Source organism: Chanos chanos, chromosome 13, assembly GCF_902362185.1.
Source record: "Chanos chanos chromosome 13, fChaCha1.1, whole genome shotgun sequence".
Taxonomy (NCBI): domain Eukaryota; kingdom Metazoa; phylum Chordata; class Actinopteri; order Gonorynchiformes; family Chanidae; genus Chanos; species Chanos chanos.
The window spans coordinates 17,089,014-17,111,749 of NC_044507.1; the positions used below are offsets into that span (position 1 = coordinate 17,089,014).

Here is a 22,736-nt window from a genome sequence, read left to right on the forward strand (position 1 = left end):
AGTTTGACAAACACATCAACTCGTTGTGCATGAGCGTGTTTATTCTTTTTTATCTAATCCATATTAATTTCTCCTTTTTATTTTGTACTCACAAAATGAATGATGAAGCATGGTTTTTACATGTGTGATCACCTTATTTAAAGGTACAGTGTACACAGGCTCAAATCTATACGTGTCTATAAGGTAAACTCACATTCTCACTAATAGTCTTTGCATGTTATAACCTTTTAATTACAAACTAGAGTGCAAAACTGGGACTGGGACTTGGCTGTGTGAGAGCTGCCTGTATGTGGGAGTATTTCATTTCCTCCAATATTCTCTCTGAATGGACTCCTACTCATTTGTCTGTGATCCATAGTCCCGCATTATAACCACATGGCAGTTATCTTTCAGAGTAGGTGGTCATGAGAGACACACAAAACCTGTGGCAAGACAGTAAATTCACTTTTCTACACCACATATCCTATGTTTCTCCTGGAACCCTCATCCAAATGCGCTGGGCAAATGGAGAGGTTTCATTTAAGTGATAAGGGGGAGAGAAGAAATGTGGCTCTGTTAAAAAAATGTACACAACAAACAGTTTCTATCTGATATAGGATTTCCAAAAATCCATAAACTGTAAGTACGCTTTCAGATAGCATCATCACCATAAAAAATAACTTTTGCTTAAGAAATGATCTGCAGCTGTCGTCTTCGTTTGTGCAAAGACAGTCTGTATGCCTTAGGTCTGCTTGGCATGCAGCATTTCGGTGAGCAATGAGTTACAGGGCAGATCGCCCAGCAGGTGGCGCTGGTACAGGTACTCCTCCACCTGCAAACTAATACTGCGCACTTCAGGAAGACGGAGTAGCAGCTGGCCAAACTTGTCTGATTGTCCAGGGTGAGTCTGTAGAGTGTGTTCCATCAGAGCCCGATTCACCCTCTCCTGTGTCCGTTCAACCTGCCCACGTTCCTGTAGTGACTTCACATCTATAACACAGACGCATGCGCAGTGTGCAGAGCTTAACTAAAGATAGATGAAATATCATTCGTTATGTGCAGTACACTGCATGTAGATGCTGACTAACCTGGGTTGAAGAGAACGAGATATTTCAGGCACACAAATTCTTCCCTATCCAGATGAAGTGACCTGAGTTTGGACACAAGATCTTGAGCCCTGGAGACTAAACTACTCAAAGTAGCCCCAGCTTGGGAAAGAACTGTCGATACTTCAATCTGAGGGAAAGCGGGAGAAAGATCAACACACAAAGCAATCACATATATCATTTAAATGAACTTATTTTTAATGCAAGGGGAAGATACTGTTTTGCATTGGCACTTTCAAGAACTCTGCGAGTTAGCAGTCTTGAAACACAAAAAGGGCAAGAAAAAAGAGATTCGAAACAACCATAGCATCCACTTAATGCAAGCTTTAAACGCTGTTTGAGAAGTCAAATGCATGAAGCTAAACAGCACATAAATGAAATAAAGCTTTATGATTAGCTTTAAAAAGTTAACCTGTTGTCCAGTCACCAGGTAAATGCTGCCATCTTTCCCATAAGCCACCTGTCTGCACAGGTGATCCAGAACAAGAAGCTCACTCCAGCAGCTCTGCAGCAGAACCATCTGGTCCTCCACCTGAAAGAGTTCACATGCTTTCATAATGCACAGACAATGCTCCTGAGTTTCTGTACGCACCACTGTCTTCAGGATTTACAAGTGCTGCCCGTGAAGCCAAAAAGCTTTATGATAAATACAGAACAACCACGCTATATGCCACACTCAAAGTAGTATATGATAATTACCATACGACTAGTGGGTCACAGATTTCTATATTAAGTCAGGGGGCATTTCATTACTTTTATTTCAGCTTTCTAATTCCTGGTATGTATGTGTTTGTGAGTGTGTGTGCATGTGTCTGTCTTTTACCTTGAGCTCTTTAAACAGTGTGCTGTTACGTGCCCATTCCACGAGTCCAAACAAGGTTTGATCTGCCATTTTGCACATTATGCTGAAGGTGTTGAGGCGATCGTGTTTTCCTCGACTGGCTTGTTCTCTCTGCAGACTGGCCAACACTCGGGCACAGAGTTGAGCCTCATCGGGCTCCCCCTGGAGAAGCTGTGCGAGGACAGAAGAGGAGGGTCCTGGGGTAGAGCTTGGGGTTGGTGTTGAATTTGGAGTTGAGCTTGGCGTTAGTGTTGGTGTTGTAGTTGGTGTTGGCACAGGAGGGGAAAAAGCATGAGGTGTTACTGGACTAGGCGTCACTGAGGGTGGGCTGTAGCTGAAAGGGATCTCTCTCTTCTCATGGGATCCATGGAAGGAATGATGGTACAATCCGGGATAAGGGAGAGGTGGGGCAGCCAGCCCTCTGTCTCTGTTCATAGTGCAGTCCAGGATCATGGGGATCTCTGATTGGCCCATATTGTGAGCCAGGGGCTGTGATTGGTGAAATGGATCAGAGCTGACGGAAGCTGATGAGGGACTGGGCAGGAGATGATGGTAATGTGGCGGACTTTGCATTTGTGCTTGTGTTCCCTCTAGTTTGATCCTGTAGGGGGCAGTGTTTGACTGATGGTGAACTGCCCTCTGCTGTTTCAGCTGTCTGTCCCGGCGATACAGTGGTCCAAATTTGTTTCTTCCACCCCTCATTCTATCTGGTCGAACAGCTGTTGAGCCACAGAGAGAAAACGGTGTCCAGACAACTTATCTGGTGCCATACTATTTCAAAATGCAAAACTCATCATCTGAAATACAGTATGTTGTCACAGTGTGTATTTCTTCTTAGGCCCTACACAATGGGAAAATCAAAAACCATAACATTTAAACACATTTATTGTAATCAAGCAAGTCAGTTTATGAGCTTTGGCAAGGGAAATCCCCCAAGTCTAAGATTTCTCATAATCTTCAGGGTCACATTAGAGTATATATCCATTCAGTTCAGTGTTATCAGTAACTATTGTTTCACCAGGTTATGAGTTCAGAGGTAGGTGGAATAAGGACAGAGTGCAGACATCACTGATAGATAGATAGATAGATAGAGTGATTTTGAAGTGATTTTGACTAGGATACTTGTTTTGACCATAAGTAAAAACTGATTACATTCAGTCTCAATAGACATAAACTGGTGAGAGTCAAAAAGTAGCAAAGGAACAGTAGGATTAAGCAGAGGGTGGTGTTGTTGCCAAATTTAATTACATTTCTGTAAATACACTCTTTTAATTTTTTTCTGGTACCACAGGTTATCAATCAGTGATGTTAGACTCTGCCTTGCACACAAAAAATGCCTTAGTCAGGTATAAGCAAACCTCATTGTCAGCTGAGTATAATGTCACTGGATGATTCATTTATGTTTGTTTAAGTTTGTCTGAGTGTGACTGAGACTAAACATACAGAGAATGGAGGGCTAAAGGTAAATATGGTTCTATGGCTCAGTCGTTTTGTGTAAGAGGACAATTTAAAAAGACATTGAAGAATAGACCTGCGCGTGTTCAAGCAGGGCTGTTTTACAATGTCTTTGTGCATGCGCGTGTGTGTGTGTGTATCTGTATACATATGCGTGTGTGTGCATGCATGCATGCATGTGTGTCTGTCTGTCTTTAACTTGAGTTCCTTAAAAATGTCACCGTTACATGGCTATTTCACAAGTACAAACAAGGTTTGGTCTGTGTGTGTATGCGTATGCATATACGTATGCATATGCATATGTGTATGTGTGTGTTTATGTGTATGTGTGTCTCTGTGTGTTTTCTGAGTATATACCCTCTCTCTTCATGCCTACAGCCAGACACTTCTGAAATCTGCAGAAGGGGCACCTCTTCCTCTGGGCGGGGTCCATGGGACAGCTCTGTCTCTCTGCGCATGTGTAATGCTTGTTATTCTGCACAGAGCGCTTGAAGAAGCCCTGATGGGAGAGGAAGAGTATTACGTGTACCGAATGGAATATTTGTACAGATACATATTAAGAGAGAGCACATATTTAAATTGACCAGAAAGAACAATTTATCAGCATTTATAAAACTTTAAGAAATGTGAGAAGCATGTTATCAACCAATTTACAAAATTAAAGACCCTGATTTGGTGCCATATTTTAAGAAAACAAACTGATTATGTCTATAAACCTTAAATCAGGCATAAGATACATCCCTTTGGAGACTACATAACAAAACAAAATCAACAAACAAAATAAATCCCAAAATACTGAAATGTCTGTTTTGGGGTTTTTTTTTTGCTTTTTTTTACTGAACTGAGCTAGCATCAGCACATTTCACTGGGATACGACTGCTGGTACTGAATGCTCTAGAGGTTCCTACATGACGGCCTACCTTGCAACTCTCACAGGTGAGAAGCCCATAGTGGTATCCAGAGACTCTGTCTCCACACACTGGGCACCCTTCTGCCTGTTCTGCCCTGTGGTCCGGCTCTGTCTTCAATCCCTCAGCTTAAGAGTAGGAACAGCCATTTGGGCAGAGACACAAGTATGTGAGTGTGGACCTCCAACAAGAGAGAATCTGATAGTGTCATGTAATACGGTTCTATTTCTGATTTGCCATAAGAAAATTGCATTTCTTTTAGTGTGTGTGATAGTTAAAATCTCTGCTCATGAGGGTTTAAGCTGTTGTCCTTTTAATAGTTTGACGAATTATATGCATAATGTATCTGAGCAAATATTTGAAAATAAATATTGAAATTAGAAAGAAAAAAAATGTTAGCACACAACAAATAAAACATCTCATAAAAAGTGTACCCTTGATGTCTGAGCTGGACAAATCAAATATTTAATGGTTTATTACCTGTTTTTCTTAAATACATAACAGATGTATAAATGAATAATTCAAACAATCCTAAATCAAAACATTCATAAAATCTTTCCTTAAGTATTTTCGTACAAAGCTTTTGTAAACTCAGAATAGGAAAACACATACGCTGGTGTTCCTTTAGACCATGTAAGTGTACAGTCGTTTTATGGTACTGTAGATCTGATGAGACTGTAACACAGACTATTGTGTGGTCTCTTATCACTGAGATTGATTGAACTATAAACTGAGGTACAGACCTTATGCAACTACACGGTGTAATTAGGTACATATTTACTAGGTTTGACTGACTAAGTTCAGATAGAAATTCTTCGACATAAAGAAAATTTGAATTCAAGTGACTGCAAAGATCATGAACTCACTGAACAATCAATTACATGCTCAAAAACAAACAAACAAACAAATAAAAAAAAACCCAAATAACTTTCCATACATAATAACTTAGGAAGCACTGTCTCAGCCACATATTCTGAATATTGATCTGAAGTATCGTCGTTCCACAACAAATTCCAGCACAGCTTCTAATGCCCTTATGTAGACAAGACAACTTCAATGACACAAGGTGATTAGCAAGTTATTTTGTACAAAAGTTCAGTTTGACTTTTATTTCTCTCACTACGAGACAAGAGAAGGGTTTAGTACAGCTATTGCAGTCAACCACCGCCGCGCTGTACTCGACTGTACTCACATGTTGAAGGTCCCTCCTGTGATGACAAATCTGGAGTGTGGTCTGCCAGTTGAAGCGCCAGTGGTTGGACTGGATCCGGGGGATAGTTTGACATGTTCAAGGTCAGAGAGTTGGGTGAGGGGCACCTGGATTACCCCAATTTACCCCTCATACCTGCAGGAGCCCAGCGGACAAGCCTGGGATAGGGAGACAGACAGAGAGAGAGACAGAGGCTGTCCCAAGGGACAGAGGCCATGTGGAGGCCCACTACTGGACTTTGATCCACTGCTGAGGTAATAAACCCGACTCCTGTATGGCACTCCTTCCCATCTCACATAAAAGGCCTACCCACTGGAATGTCAGAAGTATCGTATAAAATCACAGTGCTTCATAAGAAACTGCTTTTTCTGATATTCCTTTCTGATATTCCAATTCACTGATGTTTTGAGCACAAATTTGTCTCATTTTAAATTGTATATTGTTTTGAAGAGCTAACAGCATATTAATAGATATTTGGTACTGTATGTTTAGAGTGTGTGCTAATTTATTTTGATATAAAAAAGAAAAAACTATGTATTAATCTGTGACTTGGAATGCATTGTTGCTTGGAGTTGGACCCCCACCCCCACCCCCCTTCAATGATTATAAAAGCATATGCCAAATAATTGCAGAAAGTGCAGGTAACCTGAATAATGTCTGACGTCAAAAGAGATAAAAAGAAGTCCAAGGGTGATAAATTATCACCAGAGGACTTACTTGATGAACAGCAAAAACTGCCTGTACTTTCACAGATGAAGTGTAACTTAACTTTAACTGCCAAATGGAATCCACTATGATATTGCGTTAATACTTGTGCTGCCACAATAAGGCGCAGCAATTGGACTAAACAGAAAAGCCATCAAGTCTCTGTATGTCTATGTAAATGTAAATCTCTGTAAAGATGTCTGAATGCTCATATTGCCCTTTGGGTGACAGATCTTTCAAATTTGACAATTTAGTGTAACATGATGTGGCTTAGAACGGGAAAACCAATAAATGAATTTCTTGTAGCTGAATTCATCTGAATTTTGCAGCTAGCCAGTCAAATGATGAACTGGATTATTAAATTCAAGTTTTGAGGACAGGTGTGATTCACTCGCCAATAGATTTTGGGAGAGGATTTAAGGGATTGGGTAAGAGGATGATGAAAACATGCCCAGGGTTATACCCAGGCCCAGGTCTGGGCTTTTATTTTATTAAATATGCCTAACAAAAAAAGTGTCCCTCCATGTTATGCCAATGTGTAGTTATGGTAACAGCACCACCAAGCGCCAATGTGCTGAATAACCAGAATTATAAAAGAGGAAATTCCTTAGTGATATGTACTGATACAGGCAATTTAGAAATCGAGATTAAATACATCAGTGAAAAATATATACCATGAAAATGTGTCTATAAGAAGAAAAAATGGAAGAACAAGGCAATGACATGAAATGATATTTATTATTACTGCTTTAAAACAATGCATTGATAGTGCATTGATAGTGCACTGACAATGCATGTTCACTCCTGACTGACACGTTCAAGTGCATCCCTCTCCCAGCCCCAGCCAAGATGCCATTCGGATTCCCAGGGCAATATCCTAATACACATCCATTCAGAATATGGAGGGACACATTCCTCTGAAGAGCAACTGATTGTCGTATCGAAATAAAAGACAAGACAGCAGAAAACAGTAACGCTTCTCTCTCCTCTTCTTTTCCTTCCCCAACATCGCTCCCTCCACATCTTCACCACTTACAAGAGTTTCTGGAAGACAACGACACAAAATTTCAAGTTGATCCTATTTCTCCTCCACACCTTTTCTCTTCTATTCATCCTTTTTCAACCTACCTCAGTGCGTCCTCAAGGAGAGTCAAGGACTTTCCTTTTGGAAACTATTCTGATGCAGGGCACACAGGTTCTCCCTCAACCACGTACCACACCTCATTGTGTCTGTCCTTAATAGTCATTGGGCTAAAACACACACACACACACACATGCGATTACAGTCTATACAGGTCCACATTTGTGTCTAAAAGGTGTTTCATGGTAACAGCTCTCTACCTGTTATAGCCCACGTCAAAATGATACTCTGTATTATAGGAGGCCTGGGCGCTGTTCAGTTGTCTTCTCAGAAGGTAAGTCTGTATCCTGGACATGATGTCAAAAAACCAGCCACCGTAGCTTCGAACATATACATGCATGTCAGGCATGTCTACAATTTTTACCTGTAAGAAATTCCACTGTCGTTCATTTGCAGAAAAAAAATCTCTAACACTATTTTAACATTTCTCATTAAGGCCAATTTATACTTCTGCGTCGAATCTACGCCGTAGGTACGGCGTAGGCTCTGCGTAGCCGCGTACCCTACGCCGTTACATAAACTCACACTCTCGTCAATGGGTGCAGGTGGGTTTGTCTGATAGTGAGAAGGCAGCACGAAACTGATTTCGTAGACTGAGGTCAGCTGCTTACTTCTGTTTTCTTTTCTTTTCATGATGACCGGAGTGGTCATGCTAATTCCAGTACCTTTAGGACGGCATTACAATGTCAGCGTTAAGCCATGTATACACACGTATAGAAACGATTTGCACGTTAAGCTTCATCCATACAGAGAATGCCGTCATTTTACCTGCCGCGTTGTGCCCTGTGACGTATCCCGCAAGTGTTCTGAAGCCTCTGACAGCTGCGATTACTGTGAAGTAGGATTCTACTTCTGTAGTCACCACTTTGAATGGCTCGTAGTGCCGTACCTTCAACAAAAACAAAGAGGTTAACCAGGGTAGGGTGACTACTGCTTGTTTGTTTTTTGTTTTTGTTTTTTTGTTTTGGGTACCTACCTCATAACCATTTCCTTCGCAAACCAAATCGTACAGTAGACATTCTTCTGTTTCTGTGCAGAAGCTGGACTCGCTTGAATTACTGCCGACAAAACATTTGTTCGGCTTATTGTAGCCCACCATACTAAATATTTAAACAATCTGAGTACAGTTTTGTATTAAATATATTTTAGGTGCTGAGGTAAGGAGGACTTTCACAATCTTACCCGACCCTGGCCTCTGTTGTCACAGAAAGTAGCAGCACAAACACTCCCGCGAGGCAAAGCCTGTGGCCAGCAGTTTTACAGAAATGCATTACAGACATGTGATATTGCCACGAAGTTCAGTTTGAAGTACAATCAAATAGTATGACTATTTACACTATCAGACCATAAATAAATAATAATTCCAATAAGAAACACAACCGATTTTTTAAACTTACATTTTGTCGCAACTGGAATGCGTGTCCAATGTACTCAGCTCCTCTGATGAGACAGCATTGCAAACCCTCACAAATATAAGAGAGCTGTTGCGAAAGGAGCAAACACCACACACCGCCAAAAAAAATAAAAACACCCCTTTGGCTGCCTGGGGGGTATTTCAGACAGCGGGTTTAAAAAACTCTGAGTTAACCCTGAACTCTGAGTTGATGAGCCCTGAGATGGGAAAAACTCCGAGTTTTCGGTTCCAGAAAAGCTGATCTGAGTTGGTTCGATCAACTCTGAGTATGACGCAGAAAGACACATAAATTACAATAACACTCAACATTTTTGTATACTGTTCCTCTTTTGCACTAGCTGATTAGGCTACTAAATAATTGCTGTTCTCCACAAGACACAAACGTCAAAAGTGAATGTTCATAAAAATGGTATCATACTTAATTTCCGTACACTCGCTATCCCATGGGCCTAACAAGGTTTGGTTGACTGTGGACCTTGTTATGTTGAAGTTCAGTGCTTTGTAGAAAACCCCTCAGAGTTTTAAGAGACTCATTAAACGTACACTAAGTATGCCAATTGAAGTTAAGGAGTCCTGTAGGCCTATTCCAGGGGTCGGCAACCTGCGGCTCGTCAGCACCTCTGCAATGGCTCTCTGTAGTTTTGACCACAGATTGCACCGAAAGAAATAATGGTTATTTTTGTTTTATGTTTACTCATTTTTGTTGTGCGGTGGATAATCTTTTCATAGGGAACACTTCTTAATTTCTGTGGAAATTAAAAAAAAATGTTTTAATATTTCGTCCACTAAAGTATGCGTCGCACTTCGGGGCGCTTTTCCAAGCAGGTGGCTAATATGCAGATCTGACCCCCGCCCTCGGTAAGCTTTCATGGATAAATCCAAGAAAAGAAAGGTGTCGGAGGAAAATAGAGTGTTTCATTTTGCTTTCTCTGCCAACGATGCTGGCTTACCTGTATGGTTGATATGTGGCGAGAAATTAGCAAACAACAAAAAAAAATCCAATGCTGTAGGCCTATTGTATTTCTACAATTTCATAAATGCATTATAAACGATAGTTTTTATATATAGAGTATAACTAGACATAAAATTCTGTAAACTGTGTTATCTTTATTTTAAGGGTCAAATAGGTTTAGCGGCTCCAGATGAATTTTATTTGGTGGGAGAGGGGGCAAATATGGCTCTTTTGATAATAAAGGTTGCAGACCCCTGCCCTATTCAATGACACAATAGTGCATTTATTTATTTAATTATTTATTTCGCTTGTAAATGACAGTAGAGGGAGATTGAACAAGCTCTATAGATTTCCAAAGAAAAAAGTCCCACTGATAGTAAAACAAGTTATAAGTTTGCACAGAGTATAAGAGCCTGATTAATCCATTCATTTGTCTGTCCATGTTTCTGCAGCGACTTGACATCTATAGCACAAACGCATTTCAGTGAGATAAAAACAACCACAGTTCCCGTTTCATACTAGCTTTAAAAGGCTGTTTGAGAAGCCAAATAGTTAAAGCTAAACAGCAAATAATCCAAATAAACTTAAAGTTCAGCTTGAAAAAGTTGTTGGCTTCTTGTCCAGTTACCATACAAATGCTGCCATCTTTCCCATAAGCCACCTGACTGCACAGATGATGCAAAACACGGAAACTCACTCCAGCCGCTCTGCAGCAGAACCATCTGGTCCTCCACCTGAAAGAGTTCACATGCTTTCATAATGCACAGACAATGCTCCTGAGTTTCTGTACGCACCACTGTATTCAGGATTTACAAACCCTGCCTGTTCAGCCAAACAACCTGAACAACCACACCACATACCACACCTATTGTTCTATACAATAATTACTTTATAGCTAGTATGTTATAGATTTATATATTGTGTCAAGAGGTGTTTTTACTCTTTTCTTTAAGCTTTCCAAATCCCAATGTGTGTGTGTGTGTGTGTGTGTGTGTGTGTGTGTGTGTGTGTGTGTGCATGCATGTATGTCTGTCTGTCTGTCTTTTACCTTGAGCTCTTTAAACAGTGTGCTGTTACATGCCCATTCCACGAGTCCAAACAAGGTTTGATCTGCCATTTTGCACATTATGCTGAAGGTGTTGAGGCGATCGTGTTTTCCTCGACTGGCTTGTTCTCTCTGCAGACTGGCCAACACTCGGGCACAGAGTTGAGCCTCATCGGGCTCCCCCTGGAGAAGCTGTGCGAGGACAGAAGAGGAGGGTCCTGGGGTAGAGCTTGGGGTTGGTCCTGTAGGGGGCAGTGTTTGACTGATGGTGAACTGCCCTCTGCTGTTTCAGCTGTCTGTTCCGGCGATACAGCGGTCCAAATTTGTTTCTTCCACTCCTCATTCTATCTGGCCGAAGTGCTATTGAGCCACAGAGAGAAAACGGTGTCCAGACAACTTATCTGGTGCCGTACTATTTCAAAATGCAAAACTCATCACTTGAAATACAGTATGTTGTCACAGTGTGTATTTCTTCTTAGGCCCTATACAATGGGAAAATCAAAAACCATAACATTTAAACACATTTATTGTAATCAAGCAAGTCAGTTTATGAGCTTCGGCAAGAGAAATCCCCAAAGTCTAAGATTTCTAATAATCTTCAGGGTCACATTGGAGTATATATCCGTTCAGTTCAGTATTATCAGTGGAATAAGGACAGAGTGCACCCATCGTTTATGGTTTAGACTGAAGTGGTTTTGACTAGCATACTTGTGCTGACCTTGTGTAAAACTGATTAAGTTCAGACTCAACAGACATAAACTGGTGCAAGTCAGAGAGCAGGAAAAAAACAGTATAACTGAGCTTAGGGCTTGTACATTTATACACTCACCCAAATTGGGTTTTTATGAAGACTCTATTTCTACATTTCCAGACTGTTCTCATTTTGTTGCTGCAGTTTACACATGTGAGTTGTATTGCACTTCTGAGCTGTTTGCACTACTTTACACTGTTTGCACTATTTTCTACTGTCATGTACTGTTTCTACTGCAGTTAGCTCATGTTTTACGCGCCTGAGCTGTTTGCACTATTCACTACTGCAGGACACTGTTTACACTGCCTATACTGCCATATATTGCTTGTACTGTACATACTGTACATACTGTTTATACTGTCGTAACTCTGTACTGTATTGGTTCCGCTGCCGCATTTTGCTCACCTGAGCTATTGCACTGTTTTTTTGCTACCGCCGGACACTGCTTATATGGTTTGCTACTTTCTTACTACTTCATTGATATTTTATCTTATTTGTTGTTCTATTTTTACCTTATTTATTGTTTTTAATAGCATCGAGTATGGGAGTTGAAAACTTAATCTGGTTGTATTTGTGCGGCAAAAATTGTACTTGGGCAATGACAATAAAGATATTCTATTCTATTCTGTTCTATTCTATTCTATTCTATTCTATTCTACTTTATTCTATTTTATTGTGTTGTTGTCAGATTTATATCACTGAAATTTGAGTCAGAGCACACTGCTTTCATTTGTCTGATAAAACAGGTTATCAAACAATGATATGAGATTCCCACAAAAAATATATCAGCCAAGTACAATCAAACCTGATTGTCAGCTGATCATTATGTCACAAAATGATTCACTCAGGTTTATTCAAGTTTGTTTGAATGTGACTGAGACTAAACATACAGAGAATGGAGGGTGAAATGTAAATAATGGTTCTTGGTTCATATATAATCAACTGTATTGTGTAAATAGACAATATACTGAAGCAGGTTCAAGCAAGTCTATGTTTCAACATGTGCATGTATGGAATATAAAATATACAACAATAAAAAATGTGTGTGTGATAAGAAAATGGCATAAACAAGAAAAACAAAGAAAGTGATGAAAAAAATGTCTTTATTGTTACTAATTTAAAAAACAAACAAAACATGGATTGATTTGGAATGCCCAAGGGAAACACAATCTCTGAGGACTAGACAATGCATGATCATTCATAACAGGCACATTTGAATTCAACCTTCTCCCATTCACAGTCAGAAGGCCAGTACAGGTTCCCAGACCTACATCCTAACACACCTCCATTCAGTAGATAGAGTTACAAATCTCTCTGAAGAGCAACTGATCGCTGTATCAAAATAAAAGACAAGACAGCAGAAAACAGTAACGCTTCTCTCTCCTCTTCTTTTCCTTCCCCAACATTGCTCCCTCCACATCTTCGCCACTTACAAGAGTTTCTGGAAACCAGACACACACGATTTCAAAATGATCATATTTTGCTTTTCTATTCATCTATTCATTTTGCTTTTCTATTCTTTTCTTCTTCCATCCGTCCTTTCTCAACCTACCTCCAGGAGAGTCAAGGAGTTTCTTTGGGAAATTACTCTGATGCAGGGCACACAGGTTCTCCCTCAACCATGTACCACACCTCATTGTGTCTGTCCGTCATCTTCATTGGGCTAAAACACACACACATGCGATTACAGTCTATACAGGTCCAAATTTGTGTCAAAAAAGGTGTTTCATGGTAACAGCTCTCTACCTGTTATAGCCCACATCAAAGTGGTACTCTGTATCATAGGAGGCCTGGATGCTGTTCAGTTGTCGTTTCAGAAGGTTAGACTGTATTCTGGCCGTCATGTCCATCATCCAGCCCCCATAGCTTCGAACATACACATGCATGTCAGGCATGTCTGCGAAGTATATCTGTGAGGAATTCCATTCGAGTTTAGATACACGACAAAACACGCGACATTTTCATTCATTTACAGAAAACAGTCCCTAACAGAATTTTAACATTTCTCGTTACGTAAACTCACACTCTCGTCCGTGGGTGCAGGTGGGTTTGTCTGATAGTCAGAGGGCAGCACGAAACTGACCGCGTAAACTGAAGATCCCCACATCCTCCTGTTTTCTTTTGTTTTAATGATGACGGGAGCTGTCATGTCAATTTTAGCACCTTCAGGACGACATTACAATATCAGTGTTAGGTCATTTGCCATTGTAACACATGAATCTTTCAAATGGCGTGCGCATAGATCTTCATCCACACAGAAAATACCGTTATCTCACCTGCCACATTTTGCCCCGTGATGTACCTAAATAGTTTCATGAAGGCCCTGGAAGTCGCAATTTCCATAAAGTAGGATTCTGCCTCTGCAGTCACTACTTTGAATGGCTCATAGTGCCGTACCTTCAACAAAAACGTAGAGGTTGACCAGGGTAAATTGACCAGTGCTTGCCTGTTTTGTTTTCTTTTATTTTGTTTTGTTTTCGTGGCTCACCTCATAATCATCTCCTTCGCAAACCAAATTGTACAGTAGGCATTCTTTTGTTTCTGTGCAGAAGCTGGATTCGCTTGAATTACTGCAAGCAAAACATGTGTTTGTTTGTTTATTTATTTTGCATACGCGTTTAAATACCTGAAACATTTTAACACATTTTAGGTGCTGAGGTAGGGAGAACTTTTATAATCTTACCCGACTCTGGCCTCTGTTGTCACGGAAAGAAGCAACACAAACACTCCCGCAAGGAAAATCCTGTGGCCAGCAGTTTAAAAAAAAGAAGCATTACAGTTGTTTACTTTAGTTTGAAGCAGGGACAGCAATTCTGACCATACACACTACTAAGCCAATAAAAAAAGACAAACTACGACAAAAATACAACAGATTTTCTTAAAACTTCAAGCGGCTTACATTTTGTCGTGATTGGAATCCGGCAGGTGTCCTCAGCTCCTATGAACCGACAGTGTTGTGGATCCTTTCATATATAGGAGAGCTGTTATGAAAGAAGAAAACCAAACACTCCCCGAAAACGAAGACACTCCTCTTGGTCCCTTTGTGTGGGCGCGCTGGTTGAAAGGGCTGGAAGTATTGTCCTAAACGTCTGAAAATACATAATACCACGTGCAGATGTGTTTGTTTCGAAACGACCAGGTGACGTTTCTATGAAACAGCTGACGGCCAATTTCTGATCATGTAATCGGACATTAAAAGCTGATGTAACGGCATTTTATGCGTCTAAATATTCAGAGAAGTTGTCCACGCATATATAGGCAGACCGTGTGTGTGTGTGCTGTAGTAGCACATTGAAAGCATTCAGTAAGACCTTGGGACTTGCAAACGCCACTTGGGCTGGTCTTCTGGGATCTTCAGGTTTAGAATACTGAGCAAATGAACTTTTTGATATTGGTTGCGCTAGCAAGCGCAGATTGACCCATCGACGAAGAAAAAACATTTAAAAAAACCCACATTTAAACATATATCTGAACAGCAGTGTTTTCCCTTTTTGGCACTAATCCTAAATAAATACTTCTTTATGCTGGCTAGACGCAAATGTAAAAATTGCAAGATCATAAAATGGTTTCAAAAATCATACACCGTTTCCTAGCAGTCACTATCCAATGGTTCCAATAAGACTTGGTTGACTGAGAGGCTTGTTAACGTGAGAAATTTCAGTAATTTGTAGAAAACCCTTCAGAGTTTTTAGACGTTCGCTAAAATGTACACTAATGTCATGTGAAGAGTCTTGATTTCTGTGGTACAGTACTGCATGTTTTTGGTTTTGGGTGACAATACAAGGATTAAATAATCTCTGTGGATTTCCAAAGAAAAAAATCCATCCCACTGATCACAAAATGAGTAAGGGTGTAAGGACCACACCTGGTTTGTCTCTGTTCTCTACAGTAATCTGATAGCTTCTCTGATTTTAAAAATTGTGCTTTGCTTTTAAACCTAGCCATCTCTAATCCCCTTGAGGAATTCTTTTATGTAGTTGAACAATACCACGGGTATAACTAACCCATAACTATGATCATATGATCTGCAGATTTACATGTCTACACTAAAAAAAACTCCAACAGCTCCAAGTGAAAACTGAGCATTTTACTGGCCGTTTTCTTCCTTTCTACATTAGCATAAGGCTTAACACCCAATTGCATTTTGATGACTGAGACATATAGCACTCATATTTTGACTATGTTTTATGAGTGATATCTTTTATGTTGTTTACTGACAAATGTCTATGGTTCACACATACAGACATGCCAAAATGAGGGAATTCATTTCATAAGCTAATATCTTTTCAAGAGAAACACCAACTCTAACTCTTCGTCTCCAGTTGTGTAACATGGCATTAGTCCAATTTTTTGTCTCTGTGTTGCAGTTTACACAACGTGACACCCACTCAGTGTTGCCTGTTATGTGATTAATCTCCCCATACAAAAAAAGAGGGGACTATCCTTAGTCCTACCATTACAAGTCTATCATTACCTTTCAGAAAGGACAAACTTTCTCTCATTGGCTGAGAGAATAGTTGAGGTGTACAGAGACATGGATTATGTTGAGAATTATGCTCGGTCACAGTGGTACTACCTGCGTATCCACTTCTTAGACAAAAGAAATGGCCAATCCTACCTCATTCCCTCCCCTCAGTTCACAGAAGTTTAAGGTTTTGTCCTCTGCCGTGTTATGAGATATTTCAGAGAATTCAAAAGCAGTACTAGTTTTGGAAAAATTTCTTTAATGTTACAAAAATGAAAATTTCTGACTTAAAAATTCAACACCAAAATTGTAACAGCTTTAGAAAGCTGCAAAAAGCATCCAATTCCGTGTCTGGAGTACATTAGTTAAGTAATCCTGACATCAGCTCAGAAGCTTGCTCGAAAAGCAAAGAGAAGACGGCAAAAGTCCTGAGCACTGACTAACATCTGTGAAAAATGTTAAGAGTTCATTTGAGGACACATTGCCAAAAATGCAGTGGTTAAGTTGGAAACTTTTCAGGGACTCACTGGGGCTCAGTAAGGAATGATTGTTGCTAAAAGCATTACGTGCAGGCTAATTTAATAGTAACGTTGCCACAACGGGTGAGACTATGTGTTTTGTATTGAAGAGGACAATGAAGTGTTTTCTGTTTATGACAGCATTTATGATATGAAAACATTTGCCGTTTATGATTTATGACATGGACAAAATTTCAGCGGTTGCATGCAATGAACCAGGATTAAACTTATAACATCAGAACAAAACATCTCCATGGTACAAAACTGTACAAACTTAATTAGAAGGTGCTGGTGACATTGGTATCCCTGCCACTTTGACACTGACTGGGACATCACAATATATATAATAAAGGCATTCGTTTCAGCTGTGTCCACTCGCGCTGCTGTCCGACTCTTCCTCACGCTCCTCTCGGATGTCTTCCAGTATGAGCTCGTATAGGTCGGCCAGATTGCCCTGACTCAGGCAGGTGTTCACTGTGGAGCCACTGCTTATGTGACCATCACTCGGGTTCACCACTCTGGGCTTATTGTTCCTATGACGACTGCGGGGGTGGACACACTCAGTCCCAGGAACATGGGGTTCTAAGAGAAGACCATGGCATGAAATATTATGGGGCCTGGTATGGGGCATATCAATTAATATGACTTATTTTATTTATTTCTTTTTTTTACATACAGGTTTACAGAGAGAACACTGTAGTTGTAGGGAGTGACACTACAGAATAAGCTGAATTGAGATTGTGTAAGGCTGCCCCCTAATGTTCACTGCAACTAACTGCAGCCTATTACCTTGTCTGTTGTAGCAGTCTTCAGCTAAACAGCTGTGCTCATGCTTGGTTTTTGACCTGATCATATTTTTCCTGGGAGGTAAAATTTGTCCTGGAAGGATTATATTACGACAGGTGTAACAAGGAGAACCCACATCCATCCGACCAAAACCCCTAAGAAAAGAGGAAAAAGCAAAAAGAATCAGAGGAACATAGATATGTAGACAAGAAAACAAATTAAGTATGAGATGTCCCATTAAAAAAAAAAAAAAAAAGATTAACAGATGAAGGCCAGTGCTTCCTGTATACAGAGAGCCACTCACTTGAAAGTGCGTGTGCAATGGAGACAATGAAACTCAGCAATTCCCCACATTTTGCCGGCAGGCACGGGATCATACTTTTGTTTGCACCGTTTACAACGGGACACCTACAAAACACATTACAGTAGATGTGAACTCTTCAGCTTGGATTAACCGACTGGCCAAGTTTGGAGCAGAGTGACTGAACTCTGTTGTGTGTTACCCTCTTTCTCTCGGGAACCAAGCGCCACCAGTCCGTATCACACGGAGCGCAGGCGAACTGATGTAATGCAGAAGGCATGAGGTTTTTCTGGGCTTGGTCAAACATGCGTTTGTTTTTCTCAGTCAGGGGAAGCACCCGCAAACCATCCGCGAGATCCTGTGAAGAACTGGTGTCAGTCATTTTTTTATTACCTCAAAGTTATGAAAATGAAAATGAGTTATGTGTATTGAGCTTAGTGGACACACCACATTCACGAAATAAAGTACACTGACTTCACAGACTAACTAAAATCATGAAATAAAGTTTGATGGGCTTAACAAACCAACCACATGTCAAAAGTAAATTTCATTTATAACAGACCAACCACATGAAATGTGAAATGAAATGAAATCTATGGTCTTAAACAATTAACAACACATATGAGGTGAGCTTCATGCTCTGTACTCACTACTAATACTTTGCTACATTAGTTGACTGTACAGGCTGAGTAATAACAATATAGTTACTGTTATTCACACACTCAGTAAATTCCACATAATCAGTAAATTTATTACATCAAATTAAATATTAAACATTAGAGGTGAACCTGTAATTCTATATGTACCTGTACTTGTAGCCTGTGTGTACTCATGTTTTTGTGACTGAAAGAGTTACATGTGGGCAGATGAGGAGCTAATAAACTGACCTGTATGTCCTTGTCTTTGGGCTCTTTCTTTGGTTTAGGCTGGGATGGGGGGGGGGCAACAGAGAAAGCATAAAGATTTATGCAGTAAGTGCAGTGACGTATTGAAACTCATAGCTCTGTAACCAGTATGAAACCGGAAACAGAGATTTCCTCTGTCTTTTACATAGATAAAAACACGTTAAGACTACTTTATATACTTATGGCACAAAAATACATTGACAGAACGCATTCACCATGTTTGTCATTGTGTTCTTAATTAAAATAACTCTACAGCTAGTAGCTGGATCAGTTCTACTGGCTTTGATGTCTGCTTTCAAGACACTTATATTAGCCTCTTTTCAGAAGGTAGAAACATCTTACACACTAGTCTGGGAAAGGCTTGAGATCTGAATATGCTAGATCATGGTCTCATGAGAACATTTCCTGTTTGAAGCTGACAGTAAATTACATCAAAATCCAAAATACAGAATAATTTTGAGGCAAGAACACAGTGAAGCAAAGATGAAAAGCTGTCCAAGCTTTCTCTTAACTCACTGTGTTTTCAGATAATGTGTATATCTAGGAGAAAATAAAGAGAACAAAAAAAAGAGACAATATTCTCTTCATGTACCATACTTTTGGGGGTGGAGATTGTGTTTTTTCCTTCTCTTCATTCTGGAGTTTAAGTATCACATTCTAGGAGAAAACAAGGGAGAAGCAAGAAGCAAGAGAGAGGAGGAGAGAGAAAGAGAGAGAGAGCGAAAGAGAGAAAGAGAAAGAGAGAGAGAAAGAGATAGATATTTTAACTTTTAATGTCTCCTTTATTTAACAAAGTAAATCAAAAGGACACACACAGATTACATTTACCCCCGCCCCCCACATGTGTCTAAAACTCAGGTGGTGCTAGTTTCCACAACTCCAGACCTATCAACTTTTTTGGATACTTTGCGGGTTCTACCTCATTCAAGACAGCACAAGCTGTGTCCATCCTCTTACGATACCAGCGCGAAAGGAAGTGTTGCAAGTAAGAAATGTCATTCATCCCCCCCCACCCCGCTTCCCTCAGTTGACTGAAAAGAAAATTCTCCCTACATCTATTACGCAGACATTAACAAGATCAAAGCAATTTTACATCTGTTTTAATCATGAAACCATCTTTAACTGCTGATTTGGTTACTTTCAGCTTAAAAAATGAATGTAGATGTGATTGCATACCCCACATCAGTTTAGCTCATGTAGAGTATGTTTTCCTTCACGTTCTTCCGAGCCCCAAGAGAAATCAATATAAATAATGGAAAGACAGGGAAAGAGTGAATAATGCGTACTTATTTCATTACTGTCGTCAAGTTGAACTTTTTCATCCAGTCCAAAAATGTTGGCCTACCGATGACATTTAAGTGCAACGAAGTTTTTTTCTGATGACCCAGCGCATGGTTCTGAAGAGTGTTTTGCGTCCTCAATGAGAATACCACAAATTTCACGACAGTTGTACTCAAAGTCTTACTAAAACGACATTAATTTCGCTCAGCACAGTAAATTAAAGCCTATTAATCAGTAATAAATGATCCACAGACATAGGTATGGCTAGACCACCTGTTCATGCCCCTCATAATCTGAGATGTATTGCCATAATTCTTTGTTTGCTGTGTGATATTAATCACCCTCTGGTCACTCTAAACACTAGCCAGCTACTTATAACTTCCTACACCTGCCCCTTATCTTTAACACAATTTCCCCATAGAATAATGCAGTACTGCCATGATTACAGATTTGGCAGGGTCTCTAGCGTTAAGACTCACCACCATATCCTTGAATACCCATTCAAACCCACACTAAGTTTGACTTGCCTTTTTTGGGTGACAGTATAACCACACTGGAAACAAGGAAAGCTGTCAGTGGTTACGAGTTATGAGTTCCCACTGTGATTTCGTCAGAAAGACATCTCTTACGTCCTGTAAAGACACCTGTCCCACTGCACATATTGCAGAGCTGCATTTTAAGGCCTGAGAGGGTTTTTCGGAGCATTTGGGAATGTTGCACAATGGCACAGCTCACGTCCTACCCCTTTGTTCTCCATAAACGAGAGTTTTGGAAATGGTTACGCTCACTGTTTTTGATAGTCAAGTTAATACCCCCGCCGTGAACCTTCACTGTTCAGGAACACAGCAACAGATGTGTTCATTCTATGGGTTGAGTTGATAATCTGTTAACCGACTTTGTAAGTAACTGCCATCAGGGTGTCCTCAACTGAAGCACGAGCATCTGAACCCATTCCAAATGGACAGAGTCGACGCTCCCCCCACAGGCTTAGACGGCACATTTAAGTCCAAAGTGCGGCGCAAGGTAAACTCTGACAATCACACCAGAAGTACAACAATAAATCTAAATTGGCCAGTCAAATGGAAAGTGAGGTCTAAAAGAAAAACGACATATCTAGAAAAGGAGAGAACAAGAAGAAAAATAACAAGCCCTGGACACGCAGGTTTGTCACAGTCAGAGAGAGAGAGGGACAGAGAGAGAGAGAGAGAGAGAGAGAGAGAGAGATATTCAAAGTATTCCATTCCTAACAAGTGCACCTTAGCGACGGGGTCTGTCTCCAGATTTCGTATGTCTTCACTGTCCAGGTCTGTGCAATATGAAACAAAAATTATGATGCATTGGAAAACTATTAATGACGTAACAAATCAAAAACATAACCGTTTATTTGACATAAATGTGCAGATAGTATATATGCATGTATATATATATATATACGTATTCAAAATACTTTTTTTTTATTACCTCTATTCTTCATCAGTACGATTTCCATAGCTACCATCCGATAGTTATTACCATAGCGACGCATGAGCAAAACTGCTTTGTCAATAGCAATTTTCCCATGGAACTGCTCTCTTAGACGTCTTACACTTTTCTCCAGCTTCATTATATTTGAGGGAAAGAAATGTATATAATGAGATGAAATGTGTATGACATTAATATGATTCGCTAAAACAGCAAGCAAATAAAAAATGTAAAGTATATAAAACCAATTTTCTGCAAGCAAGCTTATGTGGAAGCAGTTTATTTTTTAAGAACTTTATATTTCTAAAAGTTCAGTCCTACTGTCCCCTAAAGATCTTTTGTAAAACGCTTAAGGTTAGTAAGTATTACGATGATGATGATGATGATGATGATGGTGATAATGACTGTTGTCATAAATTCGGTATACAAGGTACAAGATATAGCACGGGTGCTTGCTTCAAAGAGAGAAGCGTTCTAGGCTAACGCACGAAAAAGGGATCCTGGTGTAAAGGATACATATACCAGAATGTGTTAAAATCAACGAACTATTTAGTTCTAAGAACAATCGTTCGTGCGATAATCAGTTTTGGAAACAGGAAGACTACTCTCCGATTAATGTTACCTATAAAATAGATATCAAATGTTGTGTGGAGGTGATGTATAAGTTGAACTCTAACATGTGTAATGTAGCCGTTCAAACCGACAGCATTTCAAATAACGTTTTTGTTGATATCAAAATGAAAAGTGATAAATAATAGTTTACCTCCACTTCGTCTCGAGAACGATACATCTTTTTTGAGATCGGAAGAATCGAAATACAGTTTTTAAATGGTGTCTCACTCTCCAAACGAACCCAAGGCAAATAACTTCCGGCATGGAGGAAGGATCTGCCCTTTGGTCCTTTTCAAGTAAAGCAGACGAACACGCTTTTATTTATCCTTTCTGTTTGTCAGTAAATTATAGGCTAATTACTTGTACTAACCACTGAGTGGAGCTATAGACGACATGAGAAATTTCCCTCACATTCTACTTCTCCATATTTACGATTTAGTCAGGAGCATCGTGCAAAGGGTGGGGGTGTGGGGAGGGCAACTATCAACTCACTAGCATAAGATTCACACAGCTCTCCTTTACCAGTATTAAATAGGATGCCATGCTATTACAAGTCATGACTAACTACCGAGCCAAAGGGCTAAACAACCAGGTTGAGGGATGGATACTAACTTTAGCCAACTATCTTGCAAAACAAACTATACCTATATTTCTCAAATGCAATAAAGTGTGTACAACTAATTGCATTTCATTTTCACACGTTTAAAAATGGGATTGATGCTCTTCTAATCAACTCAGCGACACATTGTTAAACTGTAGCGTACATCCCCTCTCTAAAATCGATGCTCAACAAAGTGCTGTGTGCGCGTACCTGCTGTTGCGAACCGATTTCATCCTGCAACTTTTGGAAGAAACCAACACCATAAGGAAAGGGGATGTGTGACTTTTTGAGTTATGATC

The 22,736-nt window shown here is 39.9% G+C and overlaps 4 protein-coding genes across 5 annotated transcripts; all 4 read right to left on the minus strand.

Moving 5' to 3' along the window:
* Positions 1-15: 15 nt before the first annotated feature.
* Positions 16-5,713, minus strand: nr5a5 (nuclear receptor subfamily 5, group A, member 5). 2 transcript variants are annotated; one of them, XM_030790889.1, is made up of 7 exons: positions 5,482-5,713; positions 4,302-4,417; positions 3,739-3,880; positions 1,909-2,645; positions 1,498-1,617; positions 1,068-1,215; positions 16-969 (listed from the first exon to the last, which is right to left on the minus strand). In XM_030790889.1, the coding sequence occupies exons 1-7, from the start codon at positions 5,573-5,575 to the stop codon at positions 722-724; spliced, it is 1,605 nt and encodes a 534-aa protein (XP_030646749.1). In that variant the 5' UTR covers positions 5,576-5,713; the 3' UTR covers positions 16-721. The 2 variants fall into 2 exon arrangements, with proteins under 2 accessions (XP_030646749.1, XP_030646750.1); XM_030790890.1 differs by having other exon boundaries at positions 860-971; positions 1,071-1,215.
* A 1,210-nt stretch (positions 5,714-6,923) lies between these two features.
* On the minus strand, positions 6,924-8,825 carry LOC115826941 (heme-binding protein 2). Its single transcript, XM_030790891.1, has 8 exons — positions 8,743-8,825; positions 8,528-8,587; positions 8,322-8,403; positions 8,114-8,234; positions 7,871-8,010; positions 7,546-7,709; positions 7,333-7,455; positions 6,924-7,248 (listed from the first exon to the last, which is right to left on the minus strand). Coding segments are annotated over exons 1-7 (648 nt in total). The 5' UTR covers positions 8,745-8,825; the 3' UTR covers positions 6,924-7,248; positions 7,333-7,376.
* Positions 8,826-12,593: 3,768 nt separating this feature from the next.
* On the minus strand, positions 12,594-14,733 carry LOC115826315 (heme-binding protein 2). The gene is made up of 8 exons (XM_030790094.1): positions 14,407-14,733; positions 14,191-14,250; positions 13,996-14,077; positions 13,784-13,904; positions 13,531-13,670; positions 13,254-13,417; positions 13,060-13,170; positions 12,594-12,948 (listed from the first exon to the last, which is right to left on the minus strand). Coding segments are annotated over exons 1-7 (648 nt in total). The 5' UTR covers positions 14,409-14,733; the 3' UTR covers positions 12,594-12,948; positions 13,060-13,091.
* A 1,527-nt stretch (positions 14,734-16,260) lies between these two features.
* shfl (shiftless antiviral inhibitor of ribosomal frameshifting) lies at positions 16,261-22,083 on the minus strand. Its single transcript, XM_030790191.1, has 9 exons — positions 21,988-22,083; positions 21,225-21,360; positions 21,020-21,069; positions 19,080-19,139; positions 18,465-18,503; positions 17,780-17,935; positions 17,581-17,684; positions 17,280-17,431; positions 16,261-17,072 (listed from the first exon to the last, which is right to left on the minus strand). The coding sequence occupies exons 1-9, from the start codon at positions 22,012-22,014 to the stop codon at positions 16,852-16,854; spliced, it is 945 nt and encodes a 314-aa protein (XP_030646051.1). The 5' UTR covers positions 22,015-22,083; the 3' UTR covers positions 16,261-16,851.
* Positions 22,084-22,736: the final 653 nt, after the last annotated feature.